Source organism: Nicotiana attenuata, unplaced genomic scaffold (genome assembly GCF_001879085.1).
Source record: "Nicotiana attenuata strain UT unplaced genomic scaffold, NIATTr2, whole genome shotgun sequence".
Taxonomy (NCBI): Eukaryota; Viridiplantae; Streptophyta; class Magnoliopsida; order Solanales; family Solanaceae; genus Nicotiana; species Nicotiana attenuata.
In genome coordinates this window covers 111,738-125,117 of record NW_017673083.1, presented here as the reverse complement: position 1 = coordinate 125,117, position 13,380 = coordinate 111,738, and the positions used below count along the sequence as shown (strand labels likewise).

The 13,380-nt window shown below is 36.4% G+C and overlaps 3 protein-coding genes across 3 annotated transcripts; all 3 read right to left on the bottom strand.

The window, feature by feature from the left end:
- Nucleotides 1–3,056: 3,056 nt before the first annotated feature.
- On the bottom strand, nt 3,057–3,525 carry LOC109215398 (uncharacterized protein At4g04775-like). The gene is made up of 2 exons (XM_019379461.1): nt 3,406–3,525; nt 3,057–3,311 (listed from the first exon to the last, which is right to left on the bottom strand). The coding sequence occupies exons 1-2, from the start codon at nt 3,523–3,525 to the stop codon at nt 3,057–3,059; spliced, it is 375 nt and encodes a 124-aa protein (XP_019235006.1).
- A 522-nt stretch (nt 3,526–4,047) lies between these two features.
- LOC109215402 (scarecrow-like protein 30) lies at nt 4,048–6,669 on the bottom strand. The gene has a single exon (XM_019379466.1). It carries the CDS (start codon nt 6,378–6,380, stop codon nt 4,251–4,253), a length of 2,130 nt encoding a protein of 709 aa, XP_019235011.1. The 5' UTR covers nt 6,381–6,669; the 3' UTR covers nt 4,048–4,250.
- Nucleotides 6,670–8,468: 1,799 nt separating this feature from the next.
- On the bottom strand, nt 8,469–13,088 carry LOC109215399 (trans-cinnamate 4-monooxygenase). The gene is made up of 3 exons (XM_019379463.1): nt 12,225–13,088; nt 10,151–10,284; nt 8,469–9,290 (listed from the first exon to the last, which is right to left on the bottom strand). The coding sequence occupies exons 1-3, from the start codon at nt 13,007–13,009 to the stop codon at nt 8,692–8,694; spliced, it is 1,518 nt and encodes a 505-aa protein (XP_019235008.1). The 5' UTR covers nt 13,010–13,088; the 3' UTR covers nt 8,469–8,691.
- Nucleotides 13,089–13,380: the final 292 nt, after the last annotated feature.

Genomic DNA, 13,380 nt, shown 5'->3' with positions numbered 1-13,380 from the left:
TATATATATATGTTTTTTTAAGTTTGGAGGTGTGTCTGATTTTGGTTGTTTTTGTTTGCATGTGGTCTGTTCATACTCAATTTAACCCTGAATTTGTTTTTGTTTTTTGGTCTTTGTTACTGGTGGTTTAGGGTTTGTATTTTGTATTCGAATAATCCCTATCTGGTATTTTCTTTTTGTTCCGGTTTAGGGTTTTAATTTTTGTGGTCCTACATATATGGAATTTGACAGAAAAGGAGTCCCCTTTGTGTTGGATCTGTTTCTTTGATGCTCTTATTTTGGGTGTTTGGTCCCCTATTTCTTATACAATTGTGTTGATTTAAGAGACAAGTGGGTCAGATTCTTTTTTTTTTTTGTTTATATACTTAGTCCCACATCATCTCTTTATTTATTGTAGTTGTGTCTTCATGTGTGGCAGCCCACTATTTTCTTTATTTGTTTATGTATCTTTGTATTCACTTTATGCCTTTATTCTATGGTCCACTTTGTCAGCATATTATATAGGTTGTAATGTTTCTTTTTTGTAAAAATTTCCCTTTCTTATTCTGCAGCTTATATGCAATGGTGTTATTGCATCTAATCTTTCACTATGATGGTGATTGGATAAAGAGACCACAAGTGTTATACTCAAGGAAGCTTGTGCACACTATTAAAGGTTTTAACTCTGACCAACTGTCTTATAACTATTTAGTAAATGAATTTACTTCTAAGTTGGGGTTTATTGGAGTTCAGCAAGTAATTGTGAATGGGCCTAGTGGTAGATATTATGAAATAAAAAGTGATGAAGGTGTTAGGACTCTATTGTCTTTGGTTAGTGATCAGTTTAATGTTATTGGCTTCTTTGCTGTAGATGAGTGTGAGTTAAGTATTAATGTTCATAATATAGTCCACCACATTGAGCCAAACATGATAGAACTTGATGCTGCTACTGATTGTAGTTCAGATGACAGTGAAGAACATGGCTGGCAGTCTTCTGATTCTTCAGATAATTCTGACAGTGAATCTGATTCATTAGAACTACTGCATGCACAAAAAGATAGGAAGATATCTGTTGAACATTTGATGAAGTACCCACCTGAAAGTTGGAGTAGAGCATACTTTGACACTGTTCGCAAGAACTACTCTGTTGACAACAACCTAACAGAGTCATTCAATTCATGGATCAAGGAAGCAAGATTCAAGCCAATTATCAAGATGCTTGAAGAAATTAGAGTAAAGGTTATGAACTTGCTAAGGGAACATGAATCTGATGTGATGTCATGGAGTAATGACTTCAGTCCCCAAACAATGCAACTGTATAACCAATACATGAAGATTGCAAACAAGTGTCATGTTCATTCCAATGGTCAAGAAGGGTATGAAGTGAGTGAAGATGGTGACAAAGACACAGTGAATATGGTCACCAAGAGATGCACATGTAGGATATGGGACCTTAATGGAATCCCTTGTCCTCATGCAATCAAAGCAATGCAACACAACAAGGTGAATCCTGTGACTGAAATACACTGGTGGTACTCCAAAGAGGCCTATCTCCTAGCATATTCACATAAACTTCAACCAGTGAGAGGAGAAAAATTCTGGAAGGTTGAAGCATCTCATGCTATGGAACCACCAGAATTGGTCTCAATGGTTGGCAGGCCTAAAGTCAAAAGAACAAGAGAAAAAAATGAAACAGTCAGCAGACAAGGTGAATGGATGCAGTCCAGGAAGGGGAGGATAATGAAGTGTTCCACATGTGGTCAGCCTGGACACAATGCCAGGGGTTGTGCAAAGGTAATAGAATTCTTACCTATTTGTTATTCACCTATTTGTTACCTATTTACTCTTACCTATTTGTTAAATAGAACTCTAAGGGAAAGCAACCAATGGCAAGTAAGAAAAAGGGCAAGCAAGCAAAGAGGCAAAGATGTTTAGCAACTCAAGACAGTAATGATGACCAGCCCATGTCACCACTTGCTTCAAATGTACCAGCTGAGGAGGACATAGATCTTTCAGCACCACTGTTCAGTCAAGCAAGTCAGTCAAGTCATCCAGTACAAGCCTCTCAATTTCAGTTTATGCCAACTCCATCAGTCCAAAGGAAACCTCCCAACAACACTGTGCCACCAGATTTTGAATCAGATTCTGCCCCAGAAATTAGGCCAAGGAGTTTCTCTGAAGAAAGGACAAGACTGCTTATGAGACAGCAAGGAACCATACCAGCTATAACAAGGACAATCAATTTTGTTGGTGACTCATCTGGTGTGAGAAAGAAAGCTGTAACAAAAAAGGGTAATGGCAAGTCACAAAGTAATGTGACTTGAACTATAGGTTGATAGTTTTTTGTGTAGTGAAAGTTTTTGTGAATTTGAATTTTAGAAGGCTTGTAATTACTACTATGACAGTACTGTTGTTATCCTTCGCTAGTTGATGTAATTACTGCTAGGACAGTATATTTTTTGGCTGGTTGCATCTCTTTTTTTGGTGGTTGATGTAATTAAAACAGGGGTCCCTTAAAACAGTTGGTGTTATTACTTTGTTGGTGTTATGAATGTTATGACAGTTGGTCTGAATATTGGTAACAGTTATATGTCAATGTTACTTTACTGATGCTGTGTTAAAATTTGAGTTCTAATCATGAGAATTAAGTCATGGACATGTCTCATATTTCTGATTTTCAGCACCACTGTTTAGTCGGGTTTCTTACCGCCAGTTTTAGTGCTGAGAATTAAGTCATGGCTGTATTAAATTTTGAGTTTTAGTACCAGTTTTGGTCTGTTTTCTTACCACCAGTTTTAGTCATTTCTGATTTTTCTTACCACCAGTTTTGGTCGAACACTTTGAGGTAATATGATCCCACAGAAAATAGAAAATTAACTTAAGCTAGTTCAGTACAAAAACGACAGAATACATAAGCTAAACAGAAGGTAAAATTCAGTCCAAACAACAGTTACATGATATCTCTACTTAATTCACTACACTGTTGCATTGTTAATTAGTTCCCTACCAAACTAAACAATACATGTCAATTGACTACAGAATGATAATTAACTAAACAATAAATTCTACTTCATTATTCAGGCAGCAAAGAATCCAACAAACATTGCCCAAGAACCAATTATCGCCATCATTAGTTGTACAACTTTTTCTTCCAATTTTTTGACTTTAGCATCTTCTAATTTGTTCATGGCATCCATGTCAATTAATTTTTCTCTCAACTTGTCTCTTTCAATCGGAACGGCATTCAAAGACGACTTCAAGTCTCTTATTTCAAGTTGGGAACCATCTGTGGTTATTTCATCTTCCCATTCGAAATAACCACATGAATTATTCTACCAAAGAAACATTTAAAAGATTCAAATTTTTTTCAAATCAAAACAGCTAAAAAGATTATAGAGATTAGACAAATTCACATCGACACCTTACCTTAGGGCGTGCACATTTGTAAAATTTCCTACCGGGGTTAGAGGGAGTGGTTGATGTGAAATGGTTGGCAATAATACCACATCGACACCTTCTCTGAGAAGAAGTACTGCTCTGCGACATTGATGAAGATGAGAGAGGATAGAGTCGAGCAAAGGAGAAAGAAAGAGAATTTGGGGAATTTGAGCTTGAACCCTATTTTTATTCGACTGGGATTGTTTTTAGTTGGAGTTATTATAAAATGGGGCGGGTTATTATGTGGGGTGGGTTATAAAAGTCTAGTTGGCAATTTATTGACTGGTTGGCACATTATTATGAGGGACCCGGTTGCCACGTAGGAAATCCGTTAGATTTGGGTACTATTTCTCCTACTTTAATAACGGCAGGTATTATTTTAGCCGGAAAGTAGAACGGGGTATTAACGTGGATAATTTTCAATAGTAGGGGTACAATTTTGGCCTTTTTCCCTTATTTGTATAACAATCCCGAAATGAACAGTGAAACTGGCTGGATATTTGTGTAAAGATCCCAATTGGTTCTCATTGTTAGTATACGCTGCACAGGGCAATGGTAATGACCCCATACAAATTATATTCCTTTCTTATATTAAAAGGAAAAGCTAAAATCTTGCTAAAGTAAAATATATAGCCAGCAAAATTTCCAGATGTTAGATTGATTCTCAGTCATTGATGTTCATACAAGATTGATGATTGCAAGGTTTTCCTATTACTCTTAAATTCAGCTCCGTAGTATATATCATAAACTGCAGTAAATTAACAGCTTTATTTATGTATAGCCCTTCCCCAGACCCCGCGCATAGCGCGAGCTTAGTGCATCAGGCTGCACTTTTATTTATGTATAGGCTGCCAAACAGAGAGTGCATACATGATTCTTCCTTTCCAACCCTGCAACATCCAGTTACTATCTTCATCCACTAGAAAATCCGTGTGATAAAACATTCTCACCTTGGCCTTAACTTCCTTGACAATGTCTTGATCCAATGGAAGTTGCCTGAATCCCGCTATTTGATTCCTCACTGACCATTGCTTGTAACTCTCCGGCCTCTCAACTCTCTCCGTCCCTTCACTAGCTATAACGTTCATTATATCTCTTCCGAATACTTCCTGCTCGAATATCATCCTCCCTTCATCTTCTCGTGTCATTGTAGCTTCGAACATGTCAAACTGAGACGAGAAATGAAATAAAGCCTCTCGAAATCTTGTAGTGAAGAAAGAGGCATTGTACATAGCGTTCACGATCCCATGAACGAACCAATGTGGATTTATTTCCTTGATCAATCTCAGAACAGCATTTCTTGGGTTGTTGTTACCATTAGTTAGTAGTGTTTCATTGGGTACATTCTTTAGCCTGTACAAACAATTGACAACCACAGTTTCATCTTGTTCAAGATTCAGATCTTCTAGTTTAATATCATCCCATTTCTTTGCTATTGCTTTATATTCAAATGGAACACCAAATCTCTTGCAATAATTCTCCAATCGACGTCCTGTCTCCTCGACTCTTTCAGCTGGTCGAAAACCTGGTTGAGGGAAATCAATTCCTGTGATCTTAAGCTTTGGTGGTCCACCTGGCCTAAGGGAAATTCCATGTATTATACAAGGCCATTGAAATCCATATAGTATCCCGAAATCTATTATGTGAATCTTTGGAGCTTCACTGGTTAATTTCGCGATAGACTTGTTAGCAAATATGTTTGACATCCTCTTGAATGGACAAGCTGTGATGTATACCTGATATGCTTTTAAGAAATGTGCAGATGATAGTACTGATCTTTTTGGAGTAGTAATTGTGTCTCCACCACCACCAGCAAACCGAGCTTCGAGGGCATTGGCAAAACAATAGGCCAATCTAGCAGTAGGATCACCAAAGGGAGACGAGTGTTGCCTGATTTTGCTAAGAACCTCTACAAAAGTCTTGCTGTTGTAGCTAGCTGCTGCTTCCGCGCATCGTGTTAGGAGACTGGTAAGATCTACTACTTCATTAGTCTTTACGCCTTTTTTGGTTCCACGCGGCCTTCCTCTTTTAGACTGCTTTATATGAGGGCTTTTTTGCTTGTCCCATGCTGCATTTTCTGATGATGATCTTGATCCGTCATCACAAGAATCCTCGACATAAAATGCAGGATTCATGTCTGGACAAAGAAGTGCCTTATCGTAGTACTCCTCATGAGTTTTCTCTTCTGTTTCCTCTGCACCATTGCTCGCAAACTGCTTGCTATTTGGCCCGTTTGATGATTCGCCACAATCCTCTCGATTGTGCTTCTTTTTCTCCTCTGACTTTGATGCTCCCCCTTGATTGTTAGTATTTGTGGAGTTTACACCATAATAAATATTCCTATGATCATCATTAGCACCAGCAACAACAACAGCAGAAGCAACAGCAACAACTTGACAATTATTGCTCAAAGGAGTGTTTCCACGTATGCCAGTATTTGAACCATTGAGATCAGAAATCAAGTCGGACTGATCAAGAAAGTGATTGAAGTTGTCGTCTTGCAGACAATGAATAGTACTAATAAAACCATGATTAACTGGAAAATCAGTACTAGAACAGTGGCCGACGATTGTTGGATTGTTGTTGTTGTTGTTGTTGTTGTCAGTCAGGGCATCATAAAAAGATTTCTCAGCAGCCTGAAGAGCAATACAATCTTGAAACATGCAAGGTCTACTTTCTAAATCATCTTCTTCTTCTAGAAGCATCTGCTGTATATACTTAAACACTCCATCAAAGTAGTCGCTTTCGACTACTGTTTGATCACAACCACCACCACCATCCTCAACAACAACTTCGTCATTATTTAATGATGTTCCGCTACTCAATGAAAAGAACACAACATCATGGTTATCAGTACTGCTAAATTCATTGCCAAGATTAGTACTGGTCAAAGCGAAACGATGACAAAATTCAAGTCCATCTGTTGGATCAACAGATGGAAAATAGGTAGTATTAGTATTCATTATAGAAAAGACCTTTTTTATGAGCTAATATGGGAGAATGAATTAGATCGATCAAGAGCGAAGATAGATATAAACATGAAATGGACGAAAACGTACAAAGTTGGAGTTATTATACATGGGAAATGGTAGAGAGATCTAGATCAGAATGAAGAAAAACTACAACTTAAGTTATTGTCTATATGTACACAAGCTAGCTGGGGAGTACCTTAGAAAACTGAGAAATTTTGGAAAGACAGAAAATTAACAGGAGCCGAAATGAGAAGGAAATGAAAGAAAGAGATAGAGAAACCGACTATAGTTAAATAATACTATTTATAGAATAATAGAAGAGATGGGATAATGATATATTATATAGTTTTGGTGATTTATTATATTTCAGGGGACAAAAAGGGCTGGGAAGTAGGGACTCATCGGCCATCAATCGGTGGGCAAAATATTGTAAATCTCGAAATCAATAATTGTTGGCACTCGATCGATCTAGTTCCTCAACATGTGACTCTGGCACTATTTTGAAACACAGCTAATGTTATCTAAATCCTAATGAAAATATTCTACGATGCTGCATCATTTGTCGGGTGTAACATGCAACGAATTAACTTTCGGCTATGGAATATGGCAATGGGGCGGTACGGATGCTGGGGAGGGTGTTAAAATTTGCGGGTTAAGACAACATCCGCCGCCTGCCATTCCTACTTTCAGCTGGTGGTCAAGATCAAGGTGTCAAACGGTCGTATCGGGCTGACGTTGGGCGGGTCTAAATGCACTGATTCAATAAAATATGTCCGTCCAGCCCGCCCAAGCAAAAGTGGTTGAGTGTTTCAAGATAAAAAAAGTTAACTATATAGTTGCAGTAGATTTATCCCACTCAAAAAAGGTTGTATGAGCAGGGATATCAACAATTTATATATTTACAAAAAGATATGAGAAACCCAAAGTAAATGGCAACCAAAAGCAAATGGCTAAGGCGTTAAAGTTGATTAGCTAGACTTTACGTACATGATATAGGAACAGTAGAAAGACCAAAGGTTCAAATTATTAGAAGTAAATGACAATTTAAGCCAATCCCACACCATAATAGAAAAGTAAAATAAAAAGTTTGTAAGGTATAACACAAGTTTACGCACTTTTACGACTCAATAATATTATAAACCCAAAAAATAAATCTGTGGGCTTTGTTGGAGCAAAACCGTAATTCTTACAAGCGCAATGGTAATAGGAGACTTGGAGACATAATTGTCCTCCTTCATATTTTTTTAGCTAATAAGTTCTACTTTAGCGAAAAAAAGCAAGAAAATAAAATTAATATTTGAGTAAAGTGGAGGGGGACCGGGGTTGATTAATAAAGTGCTCCTTTTTCACAATAGAAAAAACAATCACAAAAATGTACCTAGCTAGTTTAAATTTTTATCATGTCGTTTAAATACAAGACAAGAAGAAAAAAAGACAAATGGGAAAGATATCATTACAGAGTCGAGGTCAAATGGAGAATTAGGTGAAATGTGGCTGTGACATCGCCAACACGGACCCTCATGATTCAACCTACTTCACCTGCCTACTTTTTTTAAGCCGAATTCATGATTTAAATTTTATCAGTTCGAATTTGGAATTTTATCACTGCTGCTGGCCCATTTGATTTTAGATAGGAGATTATATATTTATACTAATTAAGTGATTTTTTTAATGCATATACACAATTTGATAAACCCATATCTATCTATTAATCTGTGCCTCCCTCCTCCCTACACTTTCCTCAATTTGAGGCTTATATCAGAAATGTGTAGGTGGGTCCAGAAGTTCAGTGAAAAAGACTATTTTCACCCTCGAAAAAAAAACTCAATTAATCTCATGTTTGTATGGGAAAAATCCGAGTTCATTTTGGTCATTACGATTTCCATTTTGATATACAGTCAGACCTCTCTATACAACATCGTTATATAAGAATAAGTGTCGTTCACTATAAAAACCAAGTTTTTTAAGGAATCAATCTTAATGTTATATTACAACATATATTTTCTATAACAACACTTCGCTATAACAGCCAAAAAATTCGAAAACAATTGAAGTTGTTATAAAGAGGTTTGCCTGCACTAGGATCAAAAGTCGAACTCTTCAATTGATTTGAAAGCCAAATTACCATTGTGCATCAAAAAAAAGATATTTCAGATAGCTCGATCTTACAATGAAACTAGTCCAACAAGACTTTCTATAACATAAAAAGAAGAATGTTTTCTGTCAAACTTCAACGTTTTTAATCAAATACAATCATAATTATAAAATTTCTTCAACCCCTTAATCGATTAGATCACAAAGTTCAGCAAGACCTTGGTTTCAACACAATGGTGGAATGCTTCAAAATGTGGAGACTGAACTGTCCACCTTTCTCTGTGGTATCGAGCTTCGACTGGCCTGGAGGAGGCAACAGCTCAAAGTTCTGAACCAAACGTCCCAAAGTGATGCCAAGAATTGGCAATGCAAGTATAATTCCAGGGCAACTCCTCCTGCCAACGCCAAAAGGAAGATATCTGAAGTCATTGCCATTTGCCTCAACATGCTTCTCCTCTTCTAAGAACCTCTCGGGTCTGAACTCTTCGGGTTTCTTCCAGTGTGCCGGGTTGTTAGCTAGCCACCAAGCGTTAACCAAGATTTTGCTCTCTGCTGGAATGTCAAACCCGCCAAGCTTTGCATCGTGAAGGTTCATGTGTGGGACTAATAGAGGAATTGCCATACGGAGACGAAGTGCCTCCTTAATCACAGCCTGAAGGTATGGAAGCTTGTGGGTGTCTGGTTCAGTCACTTGCACTCCTGGTCCAAGAACTGTGTCTATCTCGTCGCGCAGTTTCTTTTGGATGTGAGGGTGGTTGACTAGCTCGGCGATACCCCACTCAATTGACCATAATGTTGTTTCAATTGCTGCTCATAATAATAGGTAAGCATATTAGCTTAATCATCAAATTGCCAAAAAGCCTATGAAACAAGCATAAACTACAAAACAAAGGTAGGATAAGAGACTTTTAAGTTTAAAGCACCAAAAGGGCGATGCAACGAAACTACATTGAGCCGAGGGTCTACGGAAACAGCCTCTCTGCCTTTTTAAAGGTAGGGATAAGGTCGGCGTACACACTACCCTCCCCAGACTCCACTTGAGTGAATACACTGGGTTTATTGTTGTTGATGTTATTAATGTGAGCAACTAGCTATTCTACTTGGATGTCTCCATAATTGCTTATTTTGCACAAAACAACAATAATATGGACCTTTTTCTACATTACCCTTCATCATGATCATAATTAGCATGAGTTGGTATAAGCCATTACTTATGGAAAGTTAGGTGCTTTACTATGTGCACCTACATATACTGCTCTACCTAAACACCATGAAAAAATTGGTAGGTGGTACCACCAACCGGTCCATCGCATGTGATATCAAACTATAAATCATTAGAAAGCCCATTTTGGATATCAAAACAAATGTCCTTGACCCGATTTGGAAGTTCTCAAGTCCTACTTTTGAGAAAAAAACAGAGTATATTAGAAGAGGGAAATACATTCACTTATAAATTACACTTATTATGTCTAGAGGATCGTTAAAGATCACGTGACATCCAATTAAAAGTGTTGTTATTCGGAATGAACTCATTAAGCATATAAACCAGGTACTCTTAAAAGTTCTTTTCGACCTTTTAACTAGGAGATGCACACACTAAAAATGATACTAACCAAACTAGAAAAAGTTATACTCCGTGAATTTAAATTGGTTTTTTTGAAACTTACCAGCAACATTGATGTTTTCAACAATGTAAAGAACGTTGTCCTCATTGATCTCTCCCTTCTGTTGAGCCTCAAGAATGTGATCAATCCCACATTTTAGAGCATTGCTGTCCCAGCTCTTGGTATTTGAAAGCTTCCTGAGTAAAGCAATAAAAATGTTACAAACTAAAACTCAAGGTCCATTTCAATGAGTACTCAACCACAATCAAAAGCTACCTAATAGTACCTCTGAGCACTTCAATTAGTACTCAACTAGGAGTGGCAAACGGGCGGGTCGGGTCGGATATGGTTCGGGTTGAAAACGGATAATGAAAAAACGGATCAATTATCCGACCCGACCCATATTTAATACGGATAAAAAAACGGGTTAACCGGCGGATAATATGGATAACCATATTATCCATGACTTCTTGCATATGATCACTTTTGGGAGAATTCTTAGTCTCCCTAACTTGACGAACCCCAATTTGAGGCTTTTACAAATCTAAAAGTTAGACCTATTGGTTATCCATGGTTACTCATTAATTATCCATTTTCTAAATGGATAATATAGTTCTTATCCATATTTAACCAGTTTTTAAAAAGTTCATTATCCAACCCATTTTTTAGTGGATAATATGGGTGGTTAACTGTTTTCTTTTAACCATTTTGCCTCCGCTATACTCAACCATACAGAGTTGGGAAATTCAAATTCTTACCATATGGTAAAGAGAATATAAATAGTTACTACCTCCCTTCTATATAATATGTCGTTCATAGTTGTTGCAGACCCTTTAAAAAGACGTTTAATTGCCTTAATCACAAGAATTTTTTTTAATCTACCGTTATCTCTCTTTAAAAATCTCACTTACCTACTCCCCTCTTTGAAACAGTACGGGTAGATCTTGGAAAAAAAGTAATAAATGAATTTCCTTCTCCTAAAAGGTAAAATATTTGAAACAAATTTAGTTTGCCAAAACGACGCATATTTAGACCAGAGGAAGTACTTCCTCGGTTCCTCCACACCTTTTGATTTATTGGTTTAATCAAACAAATTTGGTTTTAAAAACTTGTCACTTTAGGAAAGCCAGCAGACATCAATTATTTTTTTTTCCAAATTCATCCTTACTCAAAGATCTAGCATACCTTTTAAAAAAGAAATTTAATAGTATTATTTATTAGAAAATTGGGCTAACCTACTCTTTATTTTTCTTTAAAATCTCACTTAAATAACACTTGACTAATTAAAACAAGAAGAAAATATCAAGAAAAAAAGGTACTAATAGATAAATTCTTATTTTTTATAAAACATCAAATATTTGAAGCAATTCAGTTCGCCAAAACGACTAAAATAGTTAGACTAAAGGAACTACTCCCTCCAATCCTTTTTATTTTTTGTCGATTTAACCAAACAAATAGGTCCAAAATACCTGTTAGATTTAGAATATCAGAAGACATTAATTATTTTTCCAAATTCATCCTTATGCCAGATTCAGTCAAATACCCTTAGTTAATGCTATTAAATGATTTTAGATCCAAAACTTTAAAGGACAACTAAAAAAATCAGAGGCAGTACTATTCTGGAAATCCAACTGCAGCAGAATTCAAAGCAATTAAGAATGAAAGTGGGTGATTCCCAAAATCCCAAAGATCTTTACCAGCAAACAGACCTTATTTATCAGATGCGTAAAACCAAATGATAAAGGGATTGTTACACAAATAGCCGGCCAGATTCACTATGTATACATAGATTACAACAACAACAAAGTAAAATCCCACAGGCGAGGGGTCTGGGAGGGTAGTGTGACCTACCCCTACCCGTCGGAGTAGAGAGGTTGTTTCCGATAGACCGACGGCTCAACAACAACAACCCAATTTTTTCAAGCCGGTATACATAGATTATGAATTAAATATACACAGTCATACAGATATTATACATGAATTATACATATATTATATATTCGCCTGACTAGTTTTAGTTTAAGAAATTAGATGGGCGACTATTTAATCTAAGAAGAATGCATAAAGATTAGAACTTTAAATTGTAAAACTGAGGAAAGTTGAGAAATTAATCAAAAAGGAGAAAAAGTAAACTTACTTTCGTTCATCAACAAAGTAATCTTTGAAAAGCAGCAGCCTCTTCTCCTTAACTTCTTTACAGATCTTCAAATAACCTCTCAAAAAAGGCCTCAAAATGGGAATAAAATCACCATAATTATACTCAAAACTTTGAGCCAATCTACTCCTTTCACCATTCAAAGCCTTAAGCTTAACAAACAAAGGATCATCTTCACTCTCAAATCTCCTATCAAACATAATCCTAAACATATTATTATACATCATTAATTGTAATCTCCTCCTTAATACAATCCCATTAGTAGCAGATTCAGGATTTTTCTTCACATCCTCAATTACACTTGCCACCTCATACTCCCACCCTCCTCTATACTGTTGCACAACTTTATTAGTAAAAAATGGTACAGTCATAATTCTCCTCATTTTTCTCCAATGTTCACCATATACAGTAAAAACCATATCTTGACCTTTCCCAGTAAAAATATCAAACACAACATTTCTTGTTCTTGAACCAAATTCAACACCTTGTGTGTGTAAAACTTCTTTAGCTAATTCAGGAGATGACACAACAACTAAATTACGTTGACCCATTCTTAACAAGAAAAGATCACCAAATTTTTTGGCATAATCAGTAAGATTTCTGTGGTTTAAATCATCACCAACTTGAAGCCAATTACCAAAAACTGGTACTGGAATTGGTCCTGGAGGAAGCTTAAAACGCTTTGAACGAAGTTTAGAGACAATTATAGCGATTAAAATGGCAAAGAAAAGACCAATTAAGGTCTTCTCTAGAAAGAGAAGATCCATTTTAGACGAGAGAAATGAAATTTTTTTGGGGGAGAAATGGGTGTTTTGGTACGGTTGAGGAGAAAGTGTGTCAACTGTGAGGATTTATAGAGGGAAAGGAAAGAATTAAAGGTGGAGTTAGGTGGAGTAATAACGGCGTTAAGTTTAACGGCGAGTTGAAATGGTAGATGGGGTTAGGTGGAGAAAAAGAGAGATGATGGGTTTGGTGAGCTCGTGAAGAACTTACTCGAAACACACACCAATAATATTTTTGTTTCAATTTAAACGACATATTTTTCTTATTAATTGATTTTTTAAAAAATAATATATTTTTATATTTGAAAATATTTAATTTTAAACATTTCATTTTTCTCTTAAACTTTGTACAAAGT

Bases quoted from the DNA above. Each gene is read 5' to 3' on its own strand.
- LOC109215399 (XM_019379463.1), bottom strand. From the start codon at position 13,009: ATGGATCTTCTCTTTCTAGAGAAGACCTTAATTGGTCTTTTCTTTGCC. The intron at 10,285-12,224 runs GTAAGTTTACTT...TGCTTTACTCAG, and splicing joins TACTTTGTTGATGAACGAAA to GAAGCTTTCAAATACCAAGA. The intron at 9,291-10,150 runs GTAAGTTTCAAA...TATTATGAGCAG, and splicing joins TGAAAACATCAATGTTGCTG to CAATTGAAACAACATTATGG.
- LOC109215402 (XM_019379466.1), bottom strand. From the start codon at position 6,380: ATGAATACTAATACTACCTATTTTCCATCTGTTGATCCAACAGATGGA.
- LOC109215398 (XM_019379461.1), bottom strand. From the start codon at position 3,525: ATGTCGCAGAGCAGTACTTCTTCTCAGAGAAGGTGTCGATGTGGTATT. The intron at 3,312-3,405 runs GTAAGGTGTCGA...TTTCTTTGGTAG, and splicing joins ACAAATGTGCACGCCCTAAG to AATAATTCATGTGGTTATTT.